This window comes from Olea europaea, chromosome 16 (assembly GCF_002742605.1).
Source record: "Olea europaea var. sylvestris chromosome 16, O_europaea_v1, whole genome shotgun sequence".
NCBI classification, from domain to species: Eukaryota; Viridiplantae; Streptophyta; class Magnoliopsida; order Lamiales; family Oleaceae; genus Olea; species Olea europaea.
The window spans coordinates 3,546,644-3,573,097 of NC_036252.1; the positions used below are offsets into that span (position 1 = coordinate 3,546,644).

Consider the following 26,454-nt stretch of genomic DNA (forward strand, 5'->3'; position numbering starts at 1 on the left):
AGTATATATTCATCATATGAAAGATAAGTTTCTAAATATAAATTAAGTCGTTCTCTTTTTTATACGATTGACACGGGCATTCATTTAGTTGACCAAACCTCTCTGAAATTGCAATTTAAACTCCGTAAAGTATTCCCATGTTTCAATATCCTAGCACAAGAAATCACATTTATCCAAAAAAAAAACACAACATACTTGCAATCAAGAATTACATTCGATTTCAACAATATTAATAGTGCATTAGTCACTCCAATCAAAGATCATAATTCCAACAGTCAAGAGAAATCTTCTCCAAACAAATTCCATGAGTTAAGCACACAGTTTACATGATTCAAGCACATCTATCCCATAAATCATGCATCCTCTTTGTATAGCTCATTTTACTTTCCCAAACTGTATAAATACCTCAGTCAGTTTGTATTGTAATTGTGTGAGACAATAATATATTCAAAACACTTATATGGTATCAGAGCATTCCCTCTAACGAGAATCTCGATCCGAACTTCTGCTGCTAAGGCATCATCAGATGACTCTTCCCCCTCCAGTTAGCCCGTTGTCTCTCACCCAACTAGCGGGTCTCTCTGATAAAAATAGCTCCTTTATTGCCATAAACGCTAATCAATTACGACGCCTTACTTCCTCCAATTATCCATCATGGAGCGCTACCTTTACCAGTCTACTTCATGGCTACGATCTCATGGGGTACTTAGATGGTACTCTCCCATGCCCATCGAAGACTGATACATCTACGGATGTTACTGTCCATGCTGCATTTAAACTTTGGTACCGACAAGATAAGCTTCTCCTTAACGCTATCCTTGCTTCCGTTGCTGAAGCCATCACACCATTGATTGCTACTGCTCAAACTTCGCGGGAAGCGTCTCTATGCTAATCGATCTCGCACTCGAGTCATGCAGTTGAAAGAAAGTCTCACCACGTTGCAGCATGGTGATTGGAGTATTTCTGAATATATGCAAGCTGTGAAGGCTATAGTTGATGAATTGAGCCTTATCGGCGTTCCTCTTTCAACTGATGATATCACACTTTATGTACTTCACGGCTTAGGGCCAAAATTTCGTGATGTTGTTGCTCCCATTCGCACCAAGGAATCATCCCTATCCTTTGAAGAATTCCATGACATACTAGTCAGTCATGAAGTCTATCTCAAGCGCCTCGAGGCGTCCTGTGCATCTCTTGTGGTGACTGCAAATCCTGCTGCACGTCATGATGGGGTTTGGCCTACCCGTTTCATTGGTCCCCGTCACACTCGTTCTTCGAGTCAGATTAACCAGCAGGCCCATTGGTTCAACAAGCCCCGAAGTAAGCCCATATGTCAATATTGTGATGATATTGGACACATTGCTAAATATTGTCCAAAACTACAGACCGCTTCGGCTAATTGTGTTGGTCGCTCCAAAGGAAAGTCTACAAAATGGTTGCTAGACTCTGGTGCCTCTCATAACATTACCTCAGAGCTTGGTAATTTATCTATCCATTCTAAGTATGATGGCACTAACGCCGTGGTAATTGGTGATGGTTCAGGTTTACCCGTTACTCATATTGGCTCCCTTATTTTACATTCGCCTACTCATAATTTTAAACTCAATGACACATTATGTGTTCCGGACATTCATAAAAATCTCATCTCTGTGCATCAATTCACCAAAAAAATAATGTACTAATTGAGTTTCATCCTGATTATTTTTTGGTGAAGGATCAGACAATGGGGGCGATTCTACTTCGAGGAAGGTGTGAACAAGGCATTTACCCATTACCTACTACACTACCAGACGCGCTCATTCCCATTGTAGCCAATGTTAGTGAGAAAACCTCTAGTGTCATTTGGCATTGTCATCTGGGGCATCCTCACACCGCCTAGTCTCTAAAATAATTTCACAGCATTCTCTTCCTTTAAGTACTCCAATTATGTCACAAGTTTGTCATCCTTGTCATATTAATAAAAGTCATCAATTGCTTTTTCATTCTAGTACTATTCATACAACTGCACCATTTGAATATATTTATTTTGATGTTTGGGGACCGGCATCTGTCCCATCTCACGAGGGCCACAAATACTATGTCATATTCATCGATCATTTCATACGTTATTGTTGGTTCTTTCCCATGCATCAAAAATCAAAAGTTGGTAAAATCTTTCCCCAATTACATGTCCTCCTGGAAAAGCAATTCGGTCGACCCATTAAGAATTTGTACAGTGACAATGGTGGTAAATATACAGGACTTAAACCTTATCTCCAAGCCCATGGAATAGGTCACTATACAACACTCCCCACACTCCACAACATAATGGCCTTTCCGAAAGAAGACATCGACACATTGTTGAGACCGGTCAAACCCTCCTCACCCAAGCCCACATGCCTACCAAATATTGGGCTGTTACATTTCAAACTGCAGTTTATCTTATCAATCGCCTCCCCACCGCACAAGGCCATAAGTTACCGTTCACTCGTCTCTTTGGTATAATACCCAATTACCTAAAACTAAGGACCTTTGGCTGTTTGTGTTTTCCTTGGCTTAAACCATACAACAATCATAAACTTGACCCAAAATCCAAACCATGCATCTTCATTGGCTATTCTACTTCTCAAAGTGCCTACAAATGTCTTGATCTCACATCTAATCGTGTCTATATTACACATCACGTCACGTTTGATGAATTAGTTTTCTCATACACCTCTCTTACTCCATCTATTCAACCCATGGATAAGTCCACTACTCACCTTGATCAACGACCCATCATGCTACCGACATCATCTAGCTCGATCCAAAATGTGCCAGCCTCACCAGCTACGACTCAATCTAACTTCCATAGCCCCCCTGGTTCTCACCTTCTAAGAGCAGAACCCGTGCTGTCCTGTCCACCCACGAGCCCATCACCTACTGACCCATCTGGCATGACACCTACTACTATAGATGCTTCACCAGAGCCTAATGTCCCATTAGGTCCAGTGCCACTTCGTACTCATCCAATGATCACAAGAGGCTTGAATAATATCCAAAAGCCCAAACGGATGTTCACTGCCACCAAACATCCAATGCCACAATCTATTGAACCTACATATGTGGGACAGGCTCTGAAGGACTACCACTGGCGTCAGGTTATGAGTGATGAGTTCAATGCACTTGTTCGCTATGGGACTTGGGATCTTGTTCCTAATTCACTGACAATCAAATCAATTGGATGCAAATGGGTATTTCGATTGAAACGACATCCTGATGGATCCATTGATCGTTATGAAGCACAATTGGTGGCTAAAGGATTTTATCAAAGACCTGGCCTTGATTACAAGGAAACTTTTTCACCAGTTGTCAAACCTGCGACAATCCGGATTGTTCCCACCATTGCCCTCTCTCGTGGTTAGGCACTTCGCCAATTGGATGTTAATAATGCCTTTCTCCATGGTACACTTGATGAAGATGTCTATATGGTTTAACACACTGGCTTCATAGACTCTGACAAGCCAAATCATGTCTGTAAACTTCGCCAGTTTCTGTATGGGCTAAAACAAGCCCCAAGGGCTTGGTACACCACTCTCAGTGGCTATCTCCAGAAATTGGGGCTCGTGATGATATTGTGGCTTATTTTCTTGTTTATGTTGATGATCTTATATTGACAGGCAGTTCGACAGACTTCAATGAGTTCATCATTCAATCCTTGGGTTCATTGCCTATTAGTAATGGGTTGTTCTTAAGCCAACAAAAATATGTGCGAGATCTTCTTTACAGGACAAATTTAGAAGGAGCAAAACTAGTTTGTACCCTGATGGCTACCACTGCTCATCTCCGCCTTGATGATGGCTCACTAGCCAACGATGGTACTGAGTTCGTCGAGTAATTGGGAGTCTTCAATATCTCTCCCTCACACGGCCAGATATTGCCTTTCCTGTCAATCGTTTAGCCCAATTCATACATCGACCAACAGAGCAACATTGGAATGCTGTCAAGCGACTCCTACGTTATCTCAAACAAATGGTACACCATGGTCTCCTACTCTTTAGGGATGATGGAAATGCACTTACTGCTTATTCTGATGTCGATTGGGCTGGTAATGCTGATGATCGTACCTCCACATCTGCATTTGTCATTTTCTTCGAGAACAATCCTATCTCTTGGTATACACGAAAGTAATGTGCGGTTGCACGTTCCTCAAATGAGGCAAAATATCGTGCTCTTGCAACAGCTACATCTAAAATCGCTTGGCTCATATCTCTCTTTCAAGAACTGGGCATTCATTTCACAAAGCCTCCGAAACTCCTCTATGATAATGTTGGTGCAACTCATTTAAGTGTCAACCCCGTACATCACTCTCGGATGAAACACATTGCTATTGATTTACACTTTGTACGAGACTACGTCAACAAAGGCCTTCTTGAGGTTTCTCATGTCTCCACCAATGATCAACTAGCTGACTTGCTGACAAAGTCTCTTCCTCGCTCTCGATTTCAGCTACTAAGATCCAAGATTGGAATCTCTGACGAGGATTCCATCTTGCGAGGGAGTAATAGTGCATCAGTCACTCCAATCAGAGATCATAATTCTAGCAGTCAAGAGAAATCTTCTCCAAGCAAATTCCATGAATTAAGCACATGGTTTACATTATTCAAGCACATCTATCCCATAAATCATGCATCCTCTTTGTATAGCTCATTTTACTTTGTATATCATCATTCCTGAATTGTATAAATACCTCAGTCAGTTTGTATTGTAATTGTGTGAGACAATAATATATTCAAAACACTTTTAAATATCAAATTAGGACAACTGTTAGAGTAAATACTTAATTTTAGATTAAAGAGATTTGTGTGACAGTATCATAAAACATGTTTGGGGGGTGAAAGCTTAGAGCTTAAGCCCCTATTTGGTTCGAATTTTAATCAGAGTCAAAGTCAATATTAATCACATCTTTCTTGGATCTTACAACTTTTCAACCACACATTTCAAAAATTTCTATTAAATCTACTAAAAATCTAATTTTAATCCCCACCAAAGTCTAAGAATATTGTCTCATTTGTGATCCAAAAATATGATAATTTAGCACGTGTAAAATTTCGAACTTAGAAAGATAATTAAGCTACGTAAGTATAACCTAATTTTGTTAAAAATTGTGGGACTTGTAGCTCAAAAGTGTAGCCTTATTTGCCAAACATGCATATATACTGATGCTACTAAAAATCGTACCTGTTGATTTCCTAAGCCTGATGATTTTGATTGAGCACGATCGTAATCTTCTGGTACTTGAAACAAAGGCAACTAGGTATGTTCTCGTCGCCCCTTTTGATACTTAAGTCGAAAAGGAAATTATATGCGTGAGACTATAAACTGGAGAAATAATGAGAACGTACCTGAATAATAGCTTAAGGTTCTGTATTTATAGTAGTGAGTGACATTTTCCTAGTGGGACTCAACTAATTGGGTATCTTTATCCAACGGAGTCCTTTTAGGCGAAGGAACTGGACCAATGCCATAATTATGTGTGGGATAGAATCCTTGCGGGAGTCAAGTATATGGTTGAGTTAGAGTCCTAATTGAATAGGAATTCTAAAGGGTCAACAATCGTAGGTTAAGAGGAGAGCATATACTCGAGAACTATTTATGCTCGAGGACAATTATCATAACATGTTAAAGCAGCCAGACAGGGAGTGCTCAAGTATAATACCCCGGGGGTGAGTCTATGCTCGGGCACTCCATATGTGGAATTCCAAGTTCATCTAAGATTGTTCATCAGGATACATGATTGAGCATTCATGACCTGATATCGTAAAAAGGTTAGCGTACTCCTAGGGATAATATGGTGATCGGGTTAGCAGGTAATGTCAGTATCATTGGCCCCCGTGTACATATGCTCAAAGCCTTCACTCAAGGATATGATGCAAAGAGGCTTGAAGGCAAAAGCTCGGGTGCATGAGCTCGAGGGAGTTCTTGAAGCCAGGTGTTCAGAAGGGCTAATGTGTACTGAGGTAAGCCCTAAATGAAAAAAGACAGTAAAAATGGTATGGGTTGGATGTAAGACACGTGGCCAGATATGACGATCGGGGTAGTGACTTTTGGACTACCTACTCCTGTTGCCTATAAATACCAAGTTCTCTTTTCATTTTTCACTTTTCACTCTCAGTAAACTTCTCCCGCTAATCGTCAGGATCAGAACTTTTGGTGGGTTTTTTAGGCGTCGACTTTAAGGTAAGACCTCGAGACCTTAAGTTATTCTATAGACACTTTTTTGCCTAGGTCAGGATGTCTAGTAGTAGTGAGTCTTCGTCCTCTTCCTCGAGGAGTACCCCCGAGGACAGGGAGCGCTCGATCATACCCATGGCCGTGCCAATTAATGTACATCCTCGGACATAAGGTATCCCGATGCCTCTTAGGTACCCCGACCTTCCCTGTAAATTTAAGGAGCATAGCATAGGCTCATGCCTAAATGTGACATTAGAACGCCAGGGGGTGAGGATAGGATGGTCATTGCTCGAGATGGAGAGTTTGTAGTTTTTAGAGACTCGCTAAAGGATGGATTTAGATGGCCCCTGCACCCCTTCTTTGTGGCCTTACTGGTCAAGCACAACATGAGCTCTGGTCAGCTCGTGCCAAATGAAGGGAGGATGCTTACTTACTTTTTTATAGCTTGTAGGTACTTAGGTATTGACCCATACGTCGACCTTTATAGGATGGTCTTTGATTTGAAACAGCTGCCTCAATATACATGTTTTGCCTACCTTTCAACTCGAGGAGGTTTCAGGATACCGAGGATGCCAAGTTCATTAAAGGGGTGGAAAGAAAAGTGGTTTTATGTCATATCTCAGGATTCTGACTTCCCATTTAGTCCTAGGTGGGTTTTGCCCAACACGGCCAGGTTTTGTGAAGGGCATGCCTATTTCAAGTCTTTAGAAAGGGATAGGGTGATGTTCGAGAACCTCGAGCCTCTTATTTATGATATAGATGACATTTTGGGGGATGATATTCTCGATCTTGCAGATGTGAGAGGTGCTAAGGGTAGGGATCATACTTTCACCTTTTTCTTGTTGATCTGTCTTTGCTAATTATGCTCACACTAATTACTTATCTTTTCGGAGATGATTTTCGATCCTTCAGCTCATCGACAAGCCGTGAACAAGAAGTCGAGGGCCCCTCAAGTTCGAGCCCCAGGTTAGAAAAAGGAGAAGAAGAGGCCTCGAGATTCAGGGCCTGAAACTGTTAGGAGTGGTCCTGGGGAGACCTCTGGCTGAAGACAATCCCCGATCATTCATGAGCATGAAACTCCAATTGCCACTCGCCGATCACGTCCTCAGTCAAGGAGTACCCCCGAGGTTGTTAACCTCGAGGATGAGGTCCCTCCTGTGCTTTCATTCCAAAATTGAGATCTTGATTGGTGTCCTCTGATGTTGAGCATCGTGGACAAATATCGAAAGGACCTCAACTTCGACGAGGGCATGAAAGCTCTTGAATCCCTTACGCTAAAGGTAAGCTCGCTCAACTTACTTGGTATAATTTATGGGTTTATATGACGTGACCGTTAAGCTTGGATTTTATATATTGCAGACTCTGAGTATTGCCCAAGGCCTCTCTCTGAAGGGGAAAGACGAGGCACAAAAAACTGTTGAGCTCGAGGATACTTCTCAAGCACATGAGAAGAGGATAGATGACATGGAGGCTGAGCGCTTCCTTCTCCAGAAGGAGCGCGATAACGCAAAGAGCGACCTTCAGAAAGCCCGGGAAGAGGCTGGAGCGGCCAAGGGCAAGGCCGAGGATTTAAAGGTCGAGATTGAGCGTTTGAAAAGGGATTTTGAAACACGCCTAACTAAGGCTCGAGGTATTGTGATCGAAGGTTTCAAAACATCCGAAGAGTTCAGTGGGCTGAAGGGAGAGTACGCCATGGGCTCGTACTTCCACGCTTAGAAGGAGGATCGGGCATTTTTACGATCGAAGCCTGATGCAAAGCTCGAGGATTTAAAGAACGTCCCTGAGGTTGCTGAAGACCTCGAGCTTTCAGAGTCCGAGGAAACCGTCGAGGACCAAGAGATCCATATTGACGGCGAGGACGTGGCGGAAAAGCAAGGAAGCCCGACCTCGGGAAAAGGAGCCGAGGACCTAGATTAGTTTCTGTTTTCTTTTTGTTTTTTGATACTCTTGGCTCTTGTACCGATTAATCAATTTTTGAAATCAAATTGTTCTTTTGGAGCTTAACTTGCGTTTCTTGCTATGTTATTTCGATTATGTTTGCTCGAGCTTTAAGTTTATTTGAGAACTATACTAAATGATGTGACCTAGCTCGACTTTAAGAGAATCCATAACTCGATGCCTAAGATGACTTAATAACTCGACACCTAGACGAGTTGATATCTCGACGCCTAGACGAATTGATATCTTGACGCTTAGATTAATTAAATAACTCGACGCCTGAGATGTATTAAGCAGCTCGACGCCTAAGATGGATTGATATCTCGACGCCTAAATGAAGTTTTAACCTTGACGTCTAAGTGAATATACCGACGACAAAGATTTATTTTTGTTATGCTTGGCCAACAGGACTCTCTCGAGGACTGAATTTCACAATCATTTTCGAAATTGTGTTGAGCTCGAGCATAGTATACAAGTTATCTCAAGGACTTAATTTCGTAAAAGTTTCAAACAAAAGTAATAACTTGATCTTATGGTCGTCCATTAATTGGGGGATTATCTCGAGGACTAAATGACAATGTAATTGTCTCGACCTATAGCGTGATTCTCGAGGACAAGGATGGGCCTTTTTATAAGATCTATCACATCGTTGATCGGGCACTGTGTGCTCGAGAACTTTACTTGTATTGTTTGTCCTGATAACAATCTCTATGTGTTTGCTTGTGGTAAGGCTTTTTGATTGCTTGCCCGGGGCAAGGCTTTTTGATTGCTTGCTCGGGGCAAAGCTTGAGTTGCTTGCGCATGGCAAAGATTTTTGATTGCTTGCTCGGGACAAGACTTGAGTTGCTTGCGCGGGGCAAGACTTTTTGATTGCTTGCACGGGGCAAGGCTTTTAGTAGCTAAATCAGATTTTGATGAATAGCTTAATTCTTATTATACTTTAAAAATATACTTGGCACGCAGGCCTGACTACCGAAAAATAAAACTTGGCACGCAGGCCTGTGAACTGAAAACGTGAACCTTGACGCGCAGGCCTGAGTATTGAAAACTAGAAGAATAAGTTACTTGTAATATATTTTTAAATTCTCGACGTTCCATTGTCTTGGAAGTGGTCTTCCCGATGTATCCTTTAAATTGTATATACCTCCTTGAAGCTGTCGTATGATTTCAAAGGGTCCTTCCCAAACTGGTCCTAGCTTGCCTAGAGCATGACCTGCTGCTTCGGCCTTTCTTAACACAAGGTCCCCGGCTCTGAATCTCCGCGTCCTCACTTTTTTATTGAAATACTTTGCTGTTTTTTCTTGGTAAGAGACAATTCTTAAAGCTGCATGATCACGAACTTCTTCTAAGAGGTCGAGGTGTTCAGTGGTGTGTCCTGAGCCTTCAGGCTCAAGCCTTCTTTGGCTGGGCAACTTGACTTGAACAGGGATGGTGGCCTCAATACCGAAAGCCAACATGAAGGGAGTTTCCCCCGTAGCAGTTTTGTGGGACGTTCTATATGTCCAAAGTATGGAAGGTAACTCGTCAGACCAGGAACCTCTTGCATCCCCGATCCTTGTACGGAGGTCTTGCAATATAATCTGATTGGTCACTTCGGCAAGGCTATTACTTTGAGGATGGGAAACCGATGTCAAACGATGATCAACCCCTAGGTTGGAACAGAAGTTTTTAAATTGTGCATTGTCAAACTGCCTACTATTATCAGTTATGAGGACTTTCGGTATCACGAACCTACATATGATGTATCTTCAAATGAAACTTCTTAACTTAGGCTCTGAAATTGTTGCTAAAGGCTCGACCTCCACCTATTTAGTGAAATACTCTACAGCCACAGCAACAAACTTCAATTGCTCAAACGGGGTCATGCAACTAATGCTAGTGAGGTCATCTGTGGGAGAGTGGATTACATTGCCAAATCTCTGGCACTTGTCACACTTCTTGACATATTCCTGGGCATCTTTCTTCATGGTAGGCCAATAATATCCATACCTTATGAGCTTGAAGGCTAATGCCTGAGCTCCTTGATGGTTCTCACATATTCATTCATGAACTTCTTCTAGGGCTGGGGATGATTCGGAAGGCCTAAGGCATCTGAGGTATGGAAGTGTGAGGCTCCTGCGAAATAAAACTCCTTCAATCATGCAATACCTTGAAGCTTTGGACCAGATGCTTCTTGCTGCTCGAGGATCTTCTGAAAGATTGCCATGTTTTATGAAGTCCACTATTGAATCCATCCACGATGGCTCATTATCAATATCCATGATGCCTACGGTCTGATTGATGCGTGGCTCAGTTACAATTCTAACGTGAACTGTCCTGTCAAGCTCATCTATCCCCATGAACACCAATCTTGACAAGGCATCGGCTTTACAATTCTCAGCCCGAGTAATTTTCACAATTTCACAACTCTTGAACTTTCTCTGGAGATCATGCACTTTCAAGCAGTATAAGCTCATCTTCTCGTTCTTCCTATCGAACGTCCCTTCAATTTGTCCAACCACCAAGTGGGAATCACTGTAAATTTTGATGTTTTTAAGCTCGAGATTGATGGCAAGTTTCATGGCTATGATGACGGCCTCATACTCTGCTTCATTATTGGTTGCCTCAAATTCGCACTTGAGTGCACACTGAATGTCTATGAGCGTGTCCAGGCTTATGATGATGACCCTTGCACCCAAGCCCGAGGAGTTTGATGCTCCATCTACGAAAATTTTTCACACACCTGTGGAAGAGCTCGAGCTACCATCTGGCCCCCGAGGCCTTGGGGTGAGTTCTACAATAAAGTCAGCTAAGGCCTGAGCTATGATAGATGGTCGGGGCTTGAACTCTATATCCAATTCTTTGAGTTCAATTACCCACTTCAGTAATCTTTCTGAGACATCTAGTTTCTAAAGAGTGTTTTAGAGGCTGATTGGTGAGCACTACAATAGGATGTGACTGAAAATATTGGCAAAGCTTTCGTGCTGCCACTATCAGTGCAAGGGCAAGTTGTTCTGCCAAAGTGTATCTTGTTTTTGCATCAAGTAGGACTTTGCTTACGTAATAAATGGGTTGTTGAGCCCTGTTAACCTCTTTCACGAAGACACCACTTACTGCATTCTGAGACACAGCTAAATACATATACAAAGTATCCCCGGGCTCGGGTTTGGTGAGGATATGAGGAGATTCCAATGTCTGCTTGAGCTCCTAAAAAGCCTTCTCACACTCCTAATTCCATTCAAAACAATGATTACCCCTGAGGGCTTTGAAGAAGGGGAATCACCTGTCTGCTGCTCGGAACATGAATCTGTTTAAGGCGGCTACCTTGCCCATTAACTTTTGAACTTCTTTCTTGGTCCTTGGTGATTCCATTGCTGCCAAAGCCTGAATCTTATCGGGGTTGGCCTCAATCCCCCTATGAGTGATCGTGAAACCCAGAAACTTCCCTGAAGCTACGCCGAATACACACTTCTCTGGATTGAGCTTCATCTTAGATTTTCATAGGGTGACGAACACCTCCTCTAGGTCGAATATGTGTTGCTCAACCTTCTTACTCTTTACAACCATGTCACCCACATAGGCCTCGATGTTCTTTCCTATCAGATCAGTGAAAACTTTGTTGATGAGCCTCTGATATGTCGCCCCAGCGTTTTTCAACCCAAATGGCATCACCCTATAGTAATAATGGCTGAATCAGCCATGAATGAAGTCTTCTCTTAGTCTTCTTCGTCCATTAGGATCTGATGATACCCTGAGAATGCATCTAAAAAGCTGTACAGCTTATGTCCGGATGTGTTATCCACAAGATTGTCAATCCTGGGTAATGGGTAGCTGTCTTTTGGGCACACCTTATTAAGATATGTGAAGTCGATGCAGACCCTCCATTTACCACTGGCCTTTTTCACAAAAACAACATTAGCGAGTCAATCGGGGTATTGGACTTCCCTTATGAAACCCGCTCTCACCAATTTGCCGACCTTTTCCTGAATGACCACACGTCTTTCTGGCGCAAACTGTCTCTTCCTTTGCTAAACAGGTTTGGCCCTGGGGCTGATATTGAGTTTATGGACAGCGCATATCCTCCACCTTCCATACAAAAACATCAATGTTACGGGACAGACAATTGATGACTTTCTCCCGTAGGTTGGCTTTGAGATCCCGACCAATAGTTACTGCTTTTTCGTACTCGAGCTTGACCACTTCCAATTCCTCAACGGGGCCAATCTATCCCTTAGCTCGAGGTCGAGTTCGAGCTCGAGGCCTGAAAGTTGCATGACGTCTGTATTCATTCCTCGGAAGCTAGTAACATAGCACTGTCTGGCAGTTGTTTGGTCTCCTCGAACTACTCCGATGCCATGACATGAGGGGAACTTCATGGCAAGATGGAAAGTTAATACAATAGCCTGGATCTTGTTCAATAGGGGTCTTCTCAGGATGATGTCGTAGGCCATTGGGGTATTAACTACTTGGAATGGTGTGATCTTCGTTACTTGTGTAATACCAGATCCTAATGTAAGCGGGAGCTCGACGATTCCCTCAAGGATAGTGACTCCACCACCAAATCCTTGTAGAGGAGTTTTTACTGCTTTGAGCTATTTGGGAGAGATCCCCATTTTGGCGAAAGCCTCCTGTAAGAGCATATTTGCTGTACTCCCATTATCAACCAGTATCCTCTTTACTTCGAAGTTAGCCACAACCACAGAGACGACTAAGGCATCATCATGAGAATATGATATTCCTTCCAAATCTCTTGCCCCAAAAGTGATGTCTTTGACTTCATCACGGGATTCCTTTGGGGTATGAGCATGTTGGCGGGCATACTGCTTTCGCCCACTATTTGTGTCTCCTCCAGATGCTATGCCCCCGACGATAATATTAATTGTCCTGACAGTGGGTTAAGCACGGCTTCCGATTCTAGGCTCTTTCCGATTGTCACGATCATTCCTCGGGCGTTTATCATGACCAATGTAATTCCTTAAGAATCCTCTTTTAATGAGAGCTTCGATTTCCCGCTACAAAGCTTGACAATCCTCCATGGTATGCCCATGATCCCGATGAAATTCACAATACTTGCTCCTATCTCTTGTGTCAGGGGGCGACTTTATCCTTGAAGGCTACTTTAATTCTTTCATATCCTTAATCTCCATTAAGATGTTTATCTTAGAGGTGTTCAACCAAGTGAAAGGTGCTGACGGCGACTTATTCTTGCGCTTATCCCGAGGAATCTCATGCCGGGGAATGGGATCATGCTGCCTCTTGTTTTCGACCTTTTCATGAGGGGGACCAGCTCTCCTTAAATTCAACATTTCCTCCATATTGATGTACTTTTCAGCTCAGTTATAAAGCTCAATCACTGTCTGTGGTGGGGTCTTTGATAAAGACATTTTGAGGGCCTCGCGCCTTATGGCATAGGTGAGGGCAGAAACTGTCGGGCAAGGGATATGACAATATCTCTGGCATGTTAGGGGTGAAACCTATTAGCCCCCCAGTATTCCATTGGAGGCCAGCTATAATTCCTTCTTGAATGATCCGGGCAATTTCACCGAAATTTATGGCGACCAATCTCGAGCTCGAGGCCATATTGTAAATACCCGAGGTTCCTACTCCGCCAGTTGCGTGGTTTGGTGGTCGTACTCGAACATCAGTCATAAAATCGCCATGCTCTGCCTGTGCTTGCGACGGATGTGAATTTCTTTGACTTAACAGTTGCATGAGCGTGGCCACCTGCTGACGAAGCTCTTCAAAGGCTTCAGTTGTGATGACCGCTGGCAGATGTGCGGGCACTCATGAGGATTCTTCATGAGGAACCGGTTGATCTTCGGTAGGATGAGGGATGGGAGCAAATGAGCTTGCGGGAGAAAGACCTGATCGTGTGTTAACCATGACTTTTAGTAGCGTTTCCCACAGACGGCACCAATGATGCTACCAAAAATCGTACCTGTTGATTTCCCGAGCCTAACGATTTTGATTGAGCACGATCTTAGTCTTCTAGTACCTGAAACAAAGGCAATGAGGTATGATCTCATCGCCCCTCCGATGTTTAAGTCAGAAAGGGAATTATATGCATGAGGCTATAAACTGGAGAAATACTGAGAACGTACCTGAATAATGGTTCAAGATTCTGTATTTATAGTAGTAAGCGACATTCTCCTAGTGGGACTCAACTAATTGGGTATCTCTATCCAACGGAGTCCTATTAGACGAAGGAATTGGACCAATGCCATAATTATGTGTGGGATAGAATCCTTGTGGGAGTCAAGTATATGGTTGAGTTAGAGTCCTAATTGCATAGGAATTCTAAAGGGTCAACAATCGTAGGTTATGAGGAGAGCATATACTTGAGGACTATTTATGCTCGAGGACAAGTATCGTAACATGTTAAAGCAACCAGACAGGGAGTGCTCGAGTATAATACCCCGGGGGTGAGTATATGCTCGGGCACTCCATATGTGGAATTGCAAGTTCATCTAAGATTGGTCGTCGGGATACATGATCGAGCATTCATGACCTGATATCGTAAAAAGGTTAGCGTGCTCCTTGGGATAATATGGTGATCGAGTTAGTAAGGAATGTCAGTATCATATACTATTTTTGACAATTGGATAAATCGTTTGATTTATTGTAACAATTTTACTGATATATTTCATGTTCCACGAAAAACTCAAAAAAGGGATCTTGAATTTAGGTTGGCCTAAAAGTCTCGTCTTTTGGAAGAGAGAGGAATAGCCTGTCTGAATAAAGTCGAGGACATCAAGGTCACACTATTTTTTTAGTTGACAACGTAGAAGAAAACATTTCACCAACTTCCATATATTCAACAAACAAGCCCTCGGGGCATAATTCAGTGGTGCAAAGGATAGGAGTGAGGTAGTCTCAGTCTTGTTGGTAGTCGTAGTGTGAAGGTTCGATTCTTATGATATGGAATTGAACTCTTTGTAGGCATTAGTGTACGAGCAAACTTTTGTTTCCTAACCTACTTGAGTAAATCTCGTAATTTACTTCCCTGACGATATTTCAAGGATGGGATTATGGGGCCTCAAGATTGGAGTTCAACTTTTAGCAAACAAGTTAAATCAAAATTCAAAGATTGTATTGCAGGTTAACATCCTACCAACCGGTATAGCTATATACGCGCACGTGTGTGTGTGTATATATATAGAGAGAGAGAGAGACGCAAACGGTTGTATAAATTTATATAAGTTTGATCGAGAACAAAGAAATCCCACAGACACAAAATACTTCGCTCTTTCAAAAATGGATGTTATCGGTGCAACTTGGCAATGAAGGTGGACGACGGCGTTTTGGAAGAGGAAAGAGAAGAGAATAGAAATGAAGAAAGAGAATCGGAAGGATAAAATGGGAATTGGGTGTTAAAGATATTGCAAGTGAGGTCCCTACGAAAAGAAGGCGAAAAAGATAGTATTTTGGTTGAAGATTAGGGGATGAAATTGGAAGATGAGGATAAAAATGGGGGGCTAAATACAAATGATGAAGAGAAAGGGGAGTTTTGCAACGAAAATGAAGATTGTGATGTGTGTACAATTGATGAAGATGATGTTGAAAAGATAGAATTCAATAGAGAATCATTTTCAGAACTTCTTAAGAAGGTGCCCTTAGCAGAAGCCAGATTATATGCTCAAATGTCTTATTTGGGAGCCTTAGCTTATTCCATACCTCAGATCAAGGTATTCTTTCATTAATTCAACTTATTGATTACTTAATTTCGAATAATCGATTATGAAAGGAAAAATTGAAACGGGATGAAGATTATCTGCTTGATGTGTGATTGTTTTGGGGATTAATGTTGATTATTTCTTGTGAATTGTCCCTTTTTGCTTGATTAGTACAATTTCTTGAAACTCTTTCTGAATCTTGATATCAAGGTATGCTTTCATTAATGTAACTTATTGATTACTTAATTTGAAAGAAAAAGGAAAAGGTGAAATGGGATGAAGATTATCAGCATTATGTCTGATTTTTCTTTTTTGTTCAATGTTGATTCTTTCTTGTGAATTGGCTACTTTTGTTTGTTTATTATAATTTCTTGAACCTTTCTGTGAATCTTGATACAACTCTGAAAATCTATTGCTAGTTCGAATAAGTAATGTTTAGATCCATATGTAGTTATCGTGAAGAATGCAACTTGATCTGGTTGCAATTTGGGTGGTTCTGCTTCTTGATTTGTTATGTTCCTTCGGGATTTTGTGGAAGTTACTTTGTCAGTTCAACTGGTGGATTCCTGGATGATAGGAATTGTTGTGTTGAGATTAGAATATATCTAATTGATTTGGTTTTTTCATTTCATTGTACAGATTAAGAACCTCCTGAGATTTCATGGACTACGCTTTGTAACATCATCATTAGAAAAGAAAGAACAAGAATCGAAAGCCGATGAAGAGAAGGCATTGGTTGATGACCAACGAAAGGAAGAAAAGACAGCCACCGGAGCTTTGGATGCAAAAGGAAATGTAATAGCAGAAGGTGACACGGAGAAGTCTAATAGGAAGCAGATAAATGCATCTGCTGCTTATGAGATTGCTGCTTCTGCTTCTTCGTATTTGTATGCTCATACGAAGAGCATTCTTCACTTCAGAACATTCAAGTCGACGCCGAGGGAAAATTTTCTAGAAGAAACCAAATGCGGCAGAGACACCATTAACATGATGAACGGGGATGCATCTTCATTAATGGCTACCACTGATCGGTGACAGCAGTGTGGCTACGAGGGAGGAAGTAAAGCAGACTGTTGCAGATGATTTAAACACTACCAAATCATCACCTTGTGAATGGTTTGCATGTGATGATGATCAGAGTGCGACAAGATTCTTCGTCATTCAGGTAGATTACTAGATTCTGCTCGTGCTTTTCTATAATCTTCGTTTATCACGAATGGACGGTGTAGTAGGCTTGATTAGTTTTATTTTTAAAAGCTGATTCATATTAATGGAGATAATTTTTTATACTGTTTTATTGCCTATAGGGATCTGAGTCGCTGGCATCATGGCAAGCCAATCTACTCTTTGAGCCTGTTAAATTTGAGGTAATTCTAAGAATAATACTTCAATCTTGTGAACCATTTCATAAATCTAAGATATGTGCATTAATGAAATCCTTTTTATTAAATTTTATGGAAGATTTTCTAACAAAGGGACTGATAAGTTATATCTCTTTAGGGGCTGGACGTGCTCATGCACAGAGGTATATACGAGGCTGCAAAGGGGACCTACGAACAAATGTTGCCTAAATTTCATGCACATCTAAAATCTCATGGAGACCGTGCCAGATTGCAGTTTACAGGACACTCACTTGGTGGTAGTTTATCGGTGCTTGTAAATCTCATGTTGCTAATAAGAGGTGGCGCACCCCTTTGTTCGTTACTTCTTGTTATAACTTTTGGTGCACCGTCAATTATGTGTGGAGGAGATTGTCTCCTCCGGAACCTTGGATTGCCACAAAATCATGTTCAAGCGATCACAATGCACAGAGACATTGTTCCCCAAGCTTTCTCTTGCAATTATCCCAATCATGTAGCAGAGTTTCTCAAGGCTGTCAACGGGAACTTCCGCAATCTTCCTTGTCAATCTTCCTTGTCTTAATAACCAGGTAACGTTGGAATACATTTTCAAAATTCTATGAATTTTCAAATATTAATTTATGCTATCTCGTCAACAGAGGATGTTATATGCTCCAATGGGGGAGTTTTTAATTCTTCAACCAGATGAGAAATTTTCTCACAGCTATGATCTTCTTCTTTCAGGGAGCGGTTTGTATCTATTAAGCTGCTCAGTATCAGATGTTGAGCCAGAAACGCTAATCCGAGCTACACAGGTAATGTTTTTGAGCTCACTGCATCCGCTTGAGCTATTGAGCGATGGATCTGCATACGGTTTTGGAGGAACTATTCAGAGAGATCATGACATGAACTCATACTTAAAATTCGTTCGTAATGTTATTCGCCAAGAGTTCAACCGGATAAGAAAAACTAGAAGAGAACATCGTAAGAAATTCTGGTGGCCACTTGTTGCACCAAGTGGAGGTACTATCATGAGCCAGCGGGTCGCATCTGGTAACATGGGTCGACGTCAGTTCAATTTCTCTGGCCGGCCGAGACTCTTGGAAACGCTTTAGTAGGTTTGTTGCATTTGCTTGTCGTGCTTTTGTTTCCTACGACGTACAATTTGGTCAATTTTCATTGACAAAGAAAGCAGATCAGTTCTATTGGTGTTTCGCATTGAGACAGAACGCCGTAGAATGATGGGACGACTATTCTTTATTCGTTAGGATTAGAATGAAGGAACTCATTTATTTCTTCCCTCCTATTGTAGTATTTTGAGAAAGAAAAAGTTTACGTCAATGTTTGTTTCGTTCTAAAGGCTATATTAGGTCAAGTTTGATCGTTAGGATTAGAATGAAGGTAGATTGAGTCGACGCTGTTTTGAAGTGTTGTCAATCAATTTTGATAAGATGTGTTATCTAAGAGATTGATTGGACAACCAATTTATAAATTTTTTAAAATTGAACATAAATTTTAATCATACATTTATAACTATTACACATTTATTATCCACGTTTATTACTATTATTCTTTATAAGTCATTTATCAAACATAGACTTGATCTCCTAAGTTTAAACTAAATAAGCGGATGCGTTTGATCAAAGTTGACCTAACATTGTAGTCATTTATTTGGCATTGATTTTTCTATGAAACCTATTTCTAATAGCACGGAAATATTGTTGGTTATTTCATAATTAAATTAATGTAAAGTGTGTTTCGTGGTAGAATGAATGGTGCATTGTGAAGTTGGGGCCACCGCACTAAAAGCTACGTGACCATGCACTATATACGGGGTACTTTTAAGAATGGCCAGGTCAAATGACCACTTCACCACTTTAATCCAAAATTTTTGCCAATCTTCACAATAGCCTTTTCTACGTTAAAAGAAAAAAATAACCTTAAGTTGTTTATAAAATTACAATAGCATAACTTTGTTTTAAAAGACAAATATACCCTTAAATTACAAATTAAAAAATCAAACACTTTTCATTTCTTAATATTTAACTACTTTATTTAATTATTTTTTTAAAACACTTAATTCAATAAAAAAATTAATATTTAATTTAATAACTTCTTAAAATATTCACAAAACTTCAATAAAAAAATTAATATTTAACTTAATTTCTTCCTAAAATATTCAAAAAAATAAGTAAAAATGAAATCGAAAAAGTCTTCCAGGCAGTCCAGATCCGGACTCGTGTAGTCCGTAACGAACCATGGTCCAGGGGGGCAGGCCCAGATTTTATTTTATTTTTATAGAGAACAAAATTTGAATCTTATAATTTTTTTAAACAAAAATTATAATCTAATTCGTTTCCCATAATTTATTTTTCATTTTTTTCTTATTTTAATTTTTTTGCTCATTCATGTATGTATTTTTTTTCTTGAATTTAACTTATTTTTCATTAATTTAATTCAATTTATGTATTGTTTAATTTTTATTTACCCTTTTTAATGTGCGAGGAAATGATTTTATTTCTTACGTACTAATGCATGAAATTTGATTTGTTAAATTTTAAAATATAATAAATGCTGATAATTTCTTATAAATGTTTTTAACGTGTATTATTTTTACAGAATGGAGTACCACCTAGACAATATCATAAGAGCTCATTTTGGGAAAAGTTACGTTGTATCGGTATTGGAAGGACTCGATGAGGAACATATAGCCATACTCCGTCGATCATTCCTATGGTCCTTCTATCCGTTTAAAGACATGCAATTTTTCGCTCAAATTATTGATTCCTTATTATTTTGGCTTCGAAAGCCAGTCAATCAACCTTTGAATGCAACTCTAACTAAATAATTAATTAAATAAACAAAATAATCAATGAAATATTTAAAGAAGAAATTAAATTAAATATTAATTTTTTATTTCAGTAAGTCTTTAAAATAAATAATTAAATAAAGTAATTATAATCATGTCTGATTTCGATCATATGAGCAAATTAGAAGACTGTACTCAATCCAACATGTGAACTCCCACCAGACTCATGTCTCTATCTGATTACGATCATGTGAACAAATTTTGTGTGTAATAGTGAGATCACGGTGAGTAACAATTATCTCGAGAATAATGTTTAGATGTGAAAGATTGATAGGGTTTCGACGTACTGGGAATTAGAACTAATACATTTTCTAACTATTTTATGAAAGTAAAAGGTAGTATTTGTTATGTATATTGTTCATTTAATATTTAATTACTTTATTTAATCACTAATTTAAATAAAAAAATAATATTTATTTTAATTTCTTATTTAAATATTTTTTTAATTAATTGTCTTAATTAGCTATGTATATTATTTATCTATTGTTTAATTATTTATTTAATCACTTAATTAAATAAAAAATTAATATTTAATTTAATTTCTTATTTAGATATTTCATTAATTAATTATCTTAATTGGTTATGTATATTATGCATTTAAAATTTAATTACTTTATTTAATTATTTATTTAATCACTTGTTTAAATAAAAGAATTAATATTTATTTTAATTCTTATTTAAATATTTCATAAATTAATTATCTTAATTAATTATGTATATTCTTTATTTAATATTTAATTACTTTGTTTAGTTATTTATTTACTCACTTAATTAAATAAAAAATAATATTTAATTTACTTTCTTATTTAGATATTTCAGTAATTAATCATCTTAATTGGTTATGTCTATTATTAGTAATTAATATTTAATTACTTTATTTTAGTTACTTATTTAAATAAAAACATGATATTATAATATATAAGTGGCATAACATTATTGAAAATTTGAAAAGCAGTTTTTTCGATCCTCCACTCATGGAATTCCACATGTATATTATGGACATCCTTATGAATTAGTACAGGTAGAATTATCCAATATTTAATTTGATTTCTCGTTTAAATATTTTTTTATTAATTACCTTAATTGATTATGTATATTTAATTATTTTATTTAATTATTTATTTTAAACACTTACTCAAATAAAAAATTAGTATTTAATTTAATTTCTTCTTTAAATATTTCATTAATTAATTATTTTAATTTGTTATGTATATTGTTTATTTAATATTTCATTACTTTATTTAATCACTTATTCGAATAGAAAATTAATATTTAATTTGATATATCCTTTAAATATCTCATTAATTAATTACCTTGATTGGTTATGTATATAATTTATTTAATATTTAATTAGAACATAAATCACACTTTGTATGGGAATATATAACGAAAATGGGAGTCGAACTTTAGGCATGGTCACATTTTCAGTACATTGAACATTATTCAAGAATATATCGAAACTATATTTCCTCTACTAAAAAAAGTCGAGTGAGAAGTTCCCGATTATAGTATGTTAATCTCTACCCAACGGATGTGTAATATCTATTTAAATCATATGTACTCTCTATTTATAGTGTGTTATATACGTAATTAAGAGTAATTAGTTATTTATTATACAATTACATAAAAACTAAAGTATTACAAACATTTTTAAAAAAATGCTTACATTTGAAATTATCATAATTACGGATCACAATGTAAATAAAAGAACGCTTGCATTTTAATGTGTGTTTAGTTTATCAACTCTACGCCACGTTCGATGCAAAAAATTCGATGTACTTCAATTAGGGCTGTCAATGGATTGAATTTTTATCCGAATTCGATAAAGTTAATGGGAGATGGATTTAGGGTCTCAATCCGATAACCCAATCGAGATTCGAATTCAATAATTCGTTAACTAAATAAATCAATAGATTGGATTTTGATCCGAATCCGATCTGAATCCGATGAAATTAATGGGAGATGAATTTAGGGTCTTAATCCGATAACACAATCGAGATTCAAATCCCATAATCCGTTAATTAAATGAATCAAATATGGATATAGGTCAATCCAATCTGATAAATAAATAAAATCTTTATTTTTCTAATTTTTTCAATTTCGGATCAGATATTCGATAACATAGTTAATCGGATATGGATTTAACATTCAAATATCCGTCGGATTATTGAATTGGATTAGATAAGATAATTATTATCAACGAATCAGATTGGATTTGAGCAGATCTAATCCATTTACGGCCCTAACTTCAATGCGAAGATTTCACAATCGCCTGGGTCGATTTCACGGAAGTGGTTAGGCAACGTACTGTCAACAGATGTTCTCTTCTTTGCCTCGATCGTGTACGGAGAAATAATGTGTTGTGACAGCAATCTAATCCTCTTGTTAGCCATTTGCTCTGGCACGTCAATAATATGTTTCTTACAAGCTGTCATTCAAACTCACGACATTATCTGTGAAGTTGGGGGTCCTCTCCGACACAGTTATATATATTATTTATTTAATATTTAATTACGTTGTTTAATTAATTATTTAATTTTAATCACTTAATTAAATAAAAAATAATATTTAATTTAATTTATTATTTAAATATTTCATTTATAAATTATCTTAATTGGTTGTGGGTAGTATGTATTTAATATTTCATTATCTTATTTAAATAAATTTTTCAATATATACAATTATTTCATAAATAAAAAATTATTTACAATTATTTAGTCCCCACCATCGGCACATCTTCCATCTCCACTGACATCCATAACGATTCTAATGAAACATCTGTGTACATCCCTACCCCCTCCATCGCCACCCTCCCTGTCACCATCTCCGTTACTCTCTGTCACTGTCTAGGACCCCTATCGCCTGCAGACTGTATCTCCTCATATATGACTCTGACCCTCTTCCTTGATGAACGGTGTTAGCTCAATGAGCAATCAAGCTGACATATTAACATTTCACCGAGTTAATAACCATGCTTCGAAATTTCGAAATGACGTACAACATAAATCACAAATGAATAATTGTACCTCAGGATCGCTGATGAGAGCTGATAACTGTCAGTTTTGTCCTCATGGACAGTTGTTGAATGTGTCAATGTCATCAACAACTTCCAAATGAAAGACATCGATCGACATCTTCTTGTGATGACACCTCAGTATGCTCTCTAGTATAAATATCCACAACTTCAACTTGTCAAACACAACGTCGCATTTATTGAATGCATCTCCTAACTGTGTCAGAGTTACCGTCATAAGCAGGATTGGTGTAACAGGTCTGCGCGCTTCTCATCCAACAAATCTAGGACTAATGCGAAACTGACAAAGTTATAGTTCTACGTAACTTTATCGAGAATCTGTCTCATGACGACGTCCAAATGGTAATTCATCTTGTAAAATTTAAAATGTTTGGACCTTGTATAAGAGACAATGGATAGATCATAATATTTGAAAATTAAATGTTCATTTACTTATTTAAATTGTGCATTAAATATTTAATTGTTAACTATTTATTTAAATTGTTTATTGAATATTTAAGTGTTAAATATTTATTTAAATTGTTCATTTAAATTATTTATTCAATATTTAAATGTGTAGTTAAATTATTTATTTTAATTGTTTGATTGTTTATTTAATATTTATTTTAATTGTTAATCGAATGTTTAATTGTTTATTTTAAATGCTAATTATTTATTTCAATTCTTTATTTAATATTTAATTACTTATTTTTATTATTTATATTTATGGTTCATTTAAATTATTTATTTAATAATTAAATGTTAATTATTTATTTCAATTTGTTTATTTAAATTTTTTATTTAATATTTATTTACTTATTTAAATTACTTCTTTTTATATTTATTGTTCATTTAAATTATTTATTTAATATTTAAATTCTAATTATTTATTTCAATTGTTTATTTAATATTTAATTACATATTTAAACTATATTATTATTATTTATATTTATTTGTTATTTATGTTAATTAATTATTTTTATTGCTTAATTAACATTTAAGTTACTTATTTATTGAATTTATTTTAATTAGTTATTTATTATTTCAATTCATTATTTTAATTGTTTTATTAGTATTTATTTAATTTATTTCAATTAGTTATTTAATTTTTATTTAAATAAACAATATACATAAATAATTAACACAAATAACAAATAAATATAAATAATAATAAAATAGTTTAAATGTGTAATTAAGTATTAAAAAAACAATTAAATTAAATATTGATTTATTAAATTACTTATTAAATATTTAATTAAATATTTTATTTAAATATCTCATTAATTACTTTAATTGGTTATGTATATTGTTTGTTTAATATTTAATTACTTATTTTAATAGTTTATTTCATATTTATTTACTTCATTTAATTATTTATATTAATTTCTCATTTATTTTAATGGTTTATTGAATATTCAATTGTTTATTATATTTATTTCATTATTTACATCTTAAATGAAATAAAAAACAATTAATTATTTTACTTAAATAAATAATTTACAGAATTCATGAAACATTTATAAACAATTAAATTGAATATTAAAAAAATAAAAAATGATTAAATATTTATTTAAAATCTTTATAGATATTTAAATTCTTTATTGATATTTATTTAAATGCTTTGCAAATAATTAATTTGATTGATACTTTAATTTTCTAATTTAATTGCTTATTTTTAATATTTTACGAATGCTTAAATGTTTATTTAAATTCTTTATGTGTATTACTTATTTAATATTTAATTATTTCTTTTAATTTTTTTACTAACACTTATTTTCATCATTTATTTTAATATTTTCATCACCTATTTTAATTTTTTAATAACATTTAATTTAATTATTTATTTTTAATTAATGTCTAAATACTTTTTTTTTAATTCTTTATGCATATTGCTTATTTAATATTTAAAATTTTATTTTAATTGCTTTGCAAAAATTTAATTTGATTGATATTTTAATTTTCTAATTTAATTGCTTATTTATTATTTTACAAATGTTTAAATATTTATTTAAATTCTTTATGTATATTACTTATTTAATATTTAATTATTTCTTTTAATTTTTTTACTATTACTTAACATAAAATAACTAATTAAACTAAATTGGTAAATAATAAATATTTAGATAAAATAATAAAACATTTATATTAAGCATTTCAAAGAAATAATTTTAAATACATAATATACATTAAAATTAAACAATTCAAATAATAATTGAATATTAGACAACACAATATAAGCAATTAAAATAAATAGTTAACTTCAATAAATAAGTAATCAAAAAAATTCTGGGCCTAGATAACGGTCGGCCCAGACGACTGGGCCATCTTGGCGCCCATGCGGCCCAGTCAACTATGTCGTTTGGGCACAGTTGACTGGCCCAGGCGGCTCAGTCAACTAGGCGGTCTGGGCACAGTTGACTGGGCCAACCGTCTCCTTCATAGAGATTGCCGGAAAACTCCATTTCCCGCAATCTCCACTCCATTTTTCTCCTCCCAAACTATTATTCTTACCCAAAAATCATGCATTTTTTCAAAAATCAACACATGTACATAAAATCATGTTTTTTTTTCCAAAAATCAACATAAAAACATTAAATATGGGTTGCCTATTTTTCCTTTTCTATTGGTGCTACAGTAATTTTTCTCTTTCCTTACTATCTTCTCTTTCTTCTTTAAATGGTAAAGATAAATTTGGATTTCTCTTAATTTTTAATATTTTAAACATTTTTGGTTTTTTTTTAATTGGTCAAAGGCTCATTTGGAAAAATGGCCGAGTCAACCAGTCATTGGCCACTATTTCCTCCACTACATACTGATGACAAAAAAAGGTCCAAATTGGTTTATTCTATCCAACTTTGTCTTAGAATATCGGTGGAAATATATCCCGACTCTTCTCATCTAATTACACCAACTAGTCGCTATCACGTGCGTTGCACAAATTTTGTATTTATCGTATTTTTATTAGTGTATGAATTTTAGTTTTTTTGGAAAGTTTTTCAAGCAATATCTAAAAATATTTTCATGATATAAGAAAATAATTGCAAATTATTTTTACAATTGCATAGCAATATGTTATCTAGAAAAAATATGCCTGTATATTTGATATGATTGAATTGAATGTGAAGATTATATTTCTAAATTTTGTGTAATTCAATATTGTAAAATAAAAAAAAACTCTCCGTACAGTGCGGAAAAAGTTGAGCTAAGTGCAAAATAAAAATAAAAAAAGGTACAGAGAGAAAAAATCTCTCCGCACAGTGCAGAGAGAGTTAAACCATGTGCGGAAAGTTGGCGAACTCTTCGCACAATGTAGAGTAAAAAAAATCTTCGCACAATGTGGAGAGATGACAAACAAACTCTCCGCACAGTGCGAAGAGTTGGTCCGCACCATAACAAAACTCTCCGCACAGTGCGTAAAGAGTTGAACCACGTGCAGAGAGTTGGCAAACT

At 36.5% G+C, this 26,454-nt stretch overlaps 1 protein-coding gene and 1 pseudogene across 1 annotated transcript; one reads left to right on the forward strand and one right to left on the reverse strand.

The window, feature by feature from the left end:
- Positions 1-10,169: 10,169 nt before the first annotated feature.
- On the reverse strand, positions 10,170-11,598 carry LOC111412498. Its single transcript, XM_023043438.1, has 4 exons — positions 11,434-11,598; positions 11,170-11,316; positions 10,853-11,018; positions 10,170-10,765 (listed from the first exon to the last, which is right to left on the reverse strand). Exons 1-4 carry the CDS (start codon positions 11,596-11,598, stop codon positions 10,170-10,172), a joined length of 1,074 nt encoding a protein of 357 aa, XP_022899206.1.
- Positions 11,599-15,289: 3,691 nt separating this feature from the next.
- Positions 15,290-18,602, forward strand: LOC111411744 (annotated as a pseudogene).
- Positions 18,603-26,454: the final 7,852 nt, after the last annotated feature.

What these genes read in the sequence shown, in the direction of transcription:
- LOC111412498 (XM_023043438.1), bottom strand. Translation starts at nt 11,598, where the DNA reads ATGAAGCTCAATCCAGAGAAGTGTGTATTCGGCGTAGCTTCAGGGAAG. An exon ending in TTCAAAAGTTAATGGGCAAG is followed by an intron (nt 11,317 to 11,433) that starts GTAGCCGCCTTA and finishes AAGGCTTTTTAG; the next exon opens with GAGCTCAAGCAGACATTGGA. An exon ending in CTCAACAACCCATTTATTAC is followed by an intron (nt 11,019 to 11,169) that starts GTAAGCAAAGTC and finishes AACACTCTTTAG; the next exon opens with AAACTAGATGTCTCAGAAAG.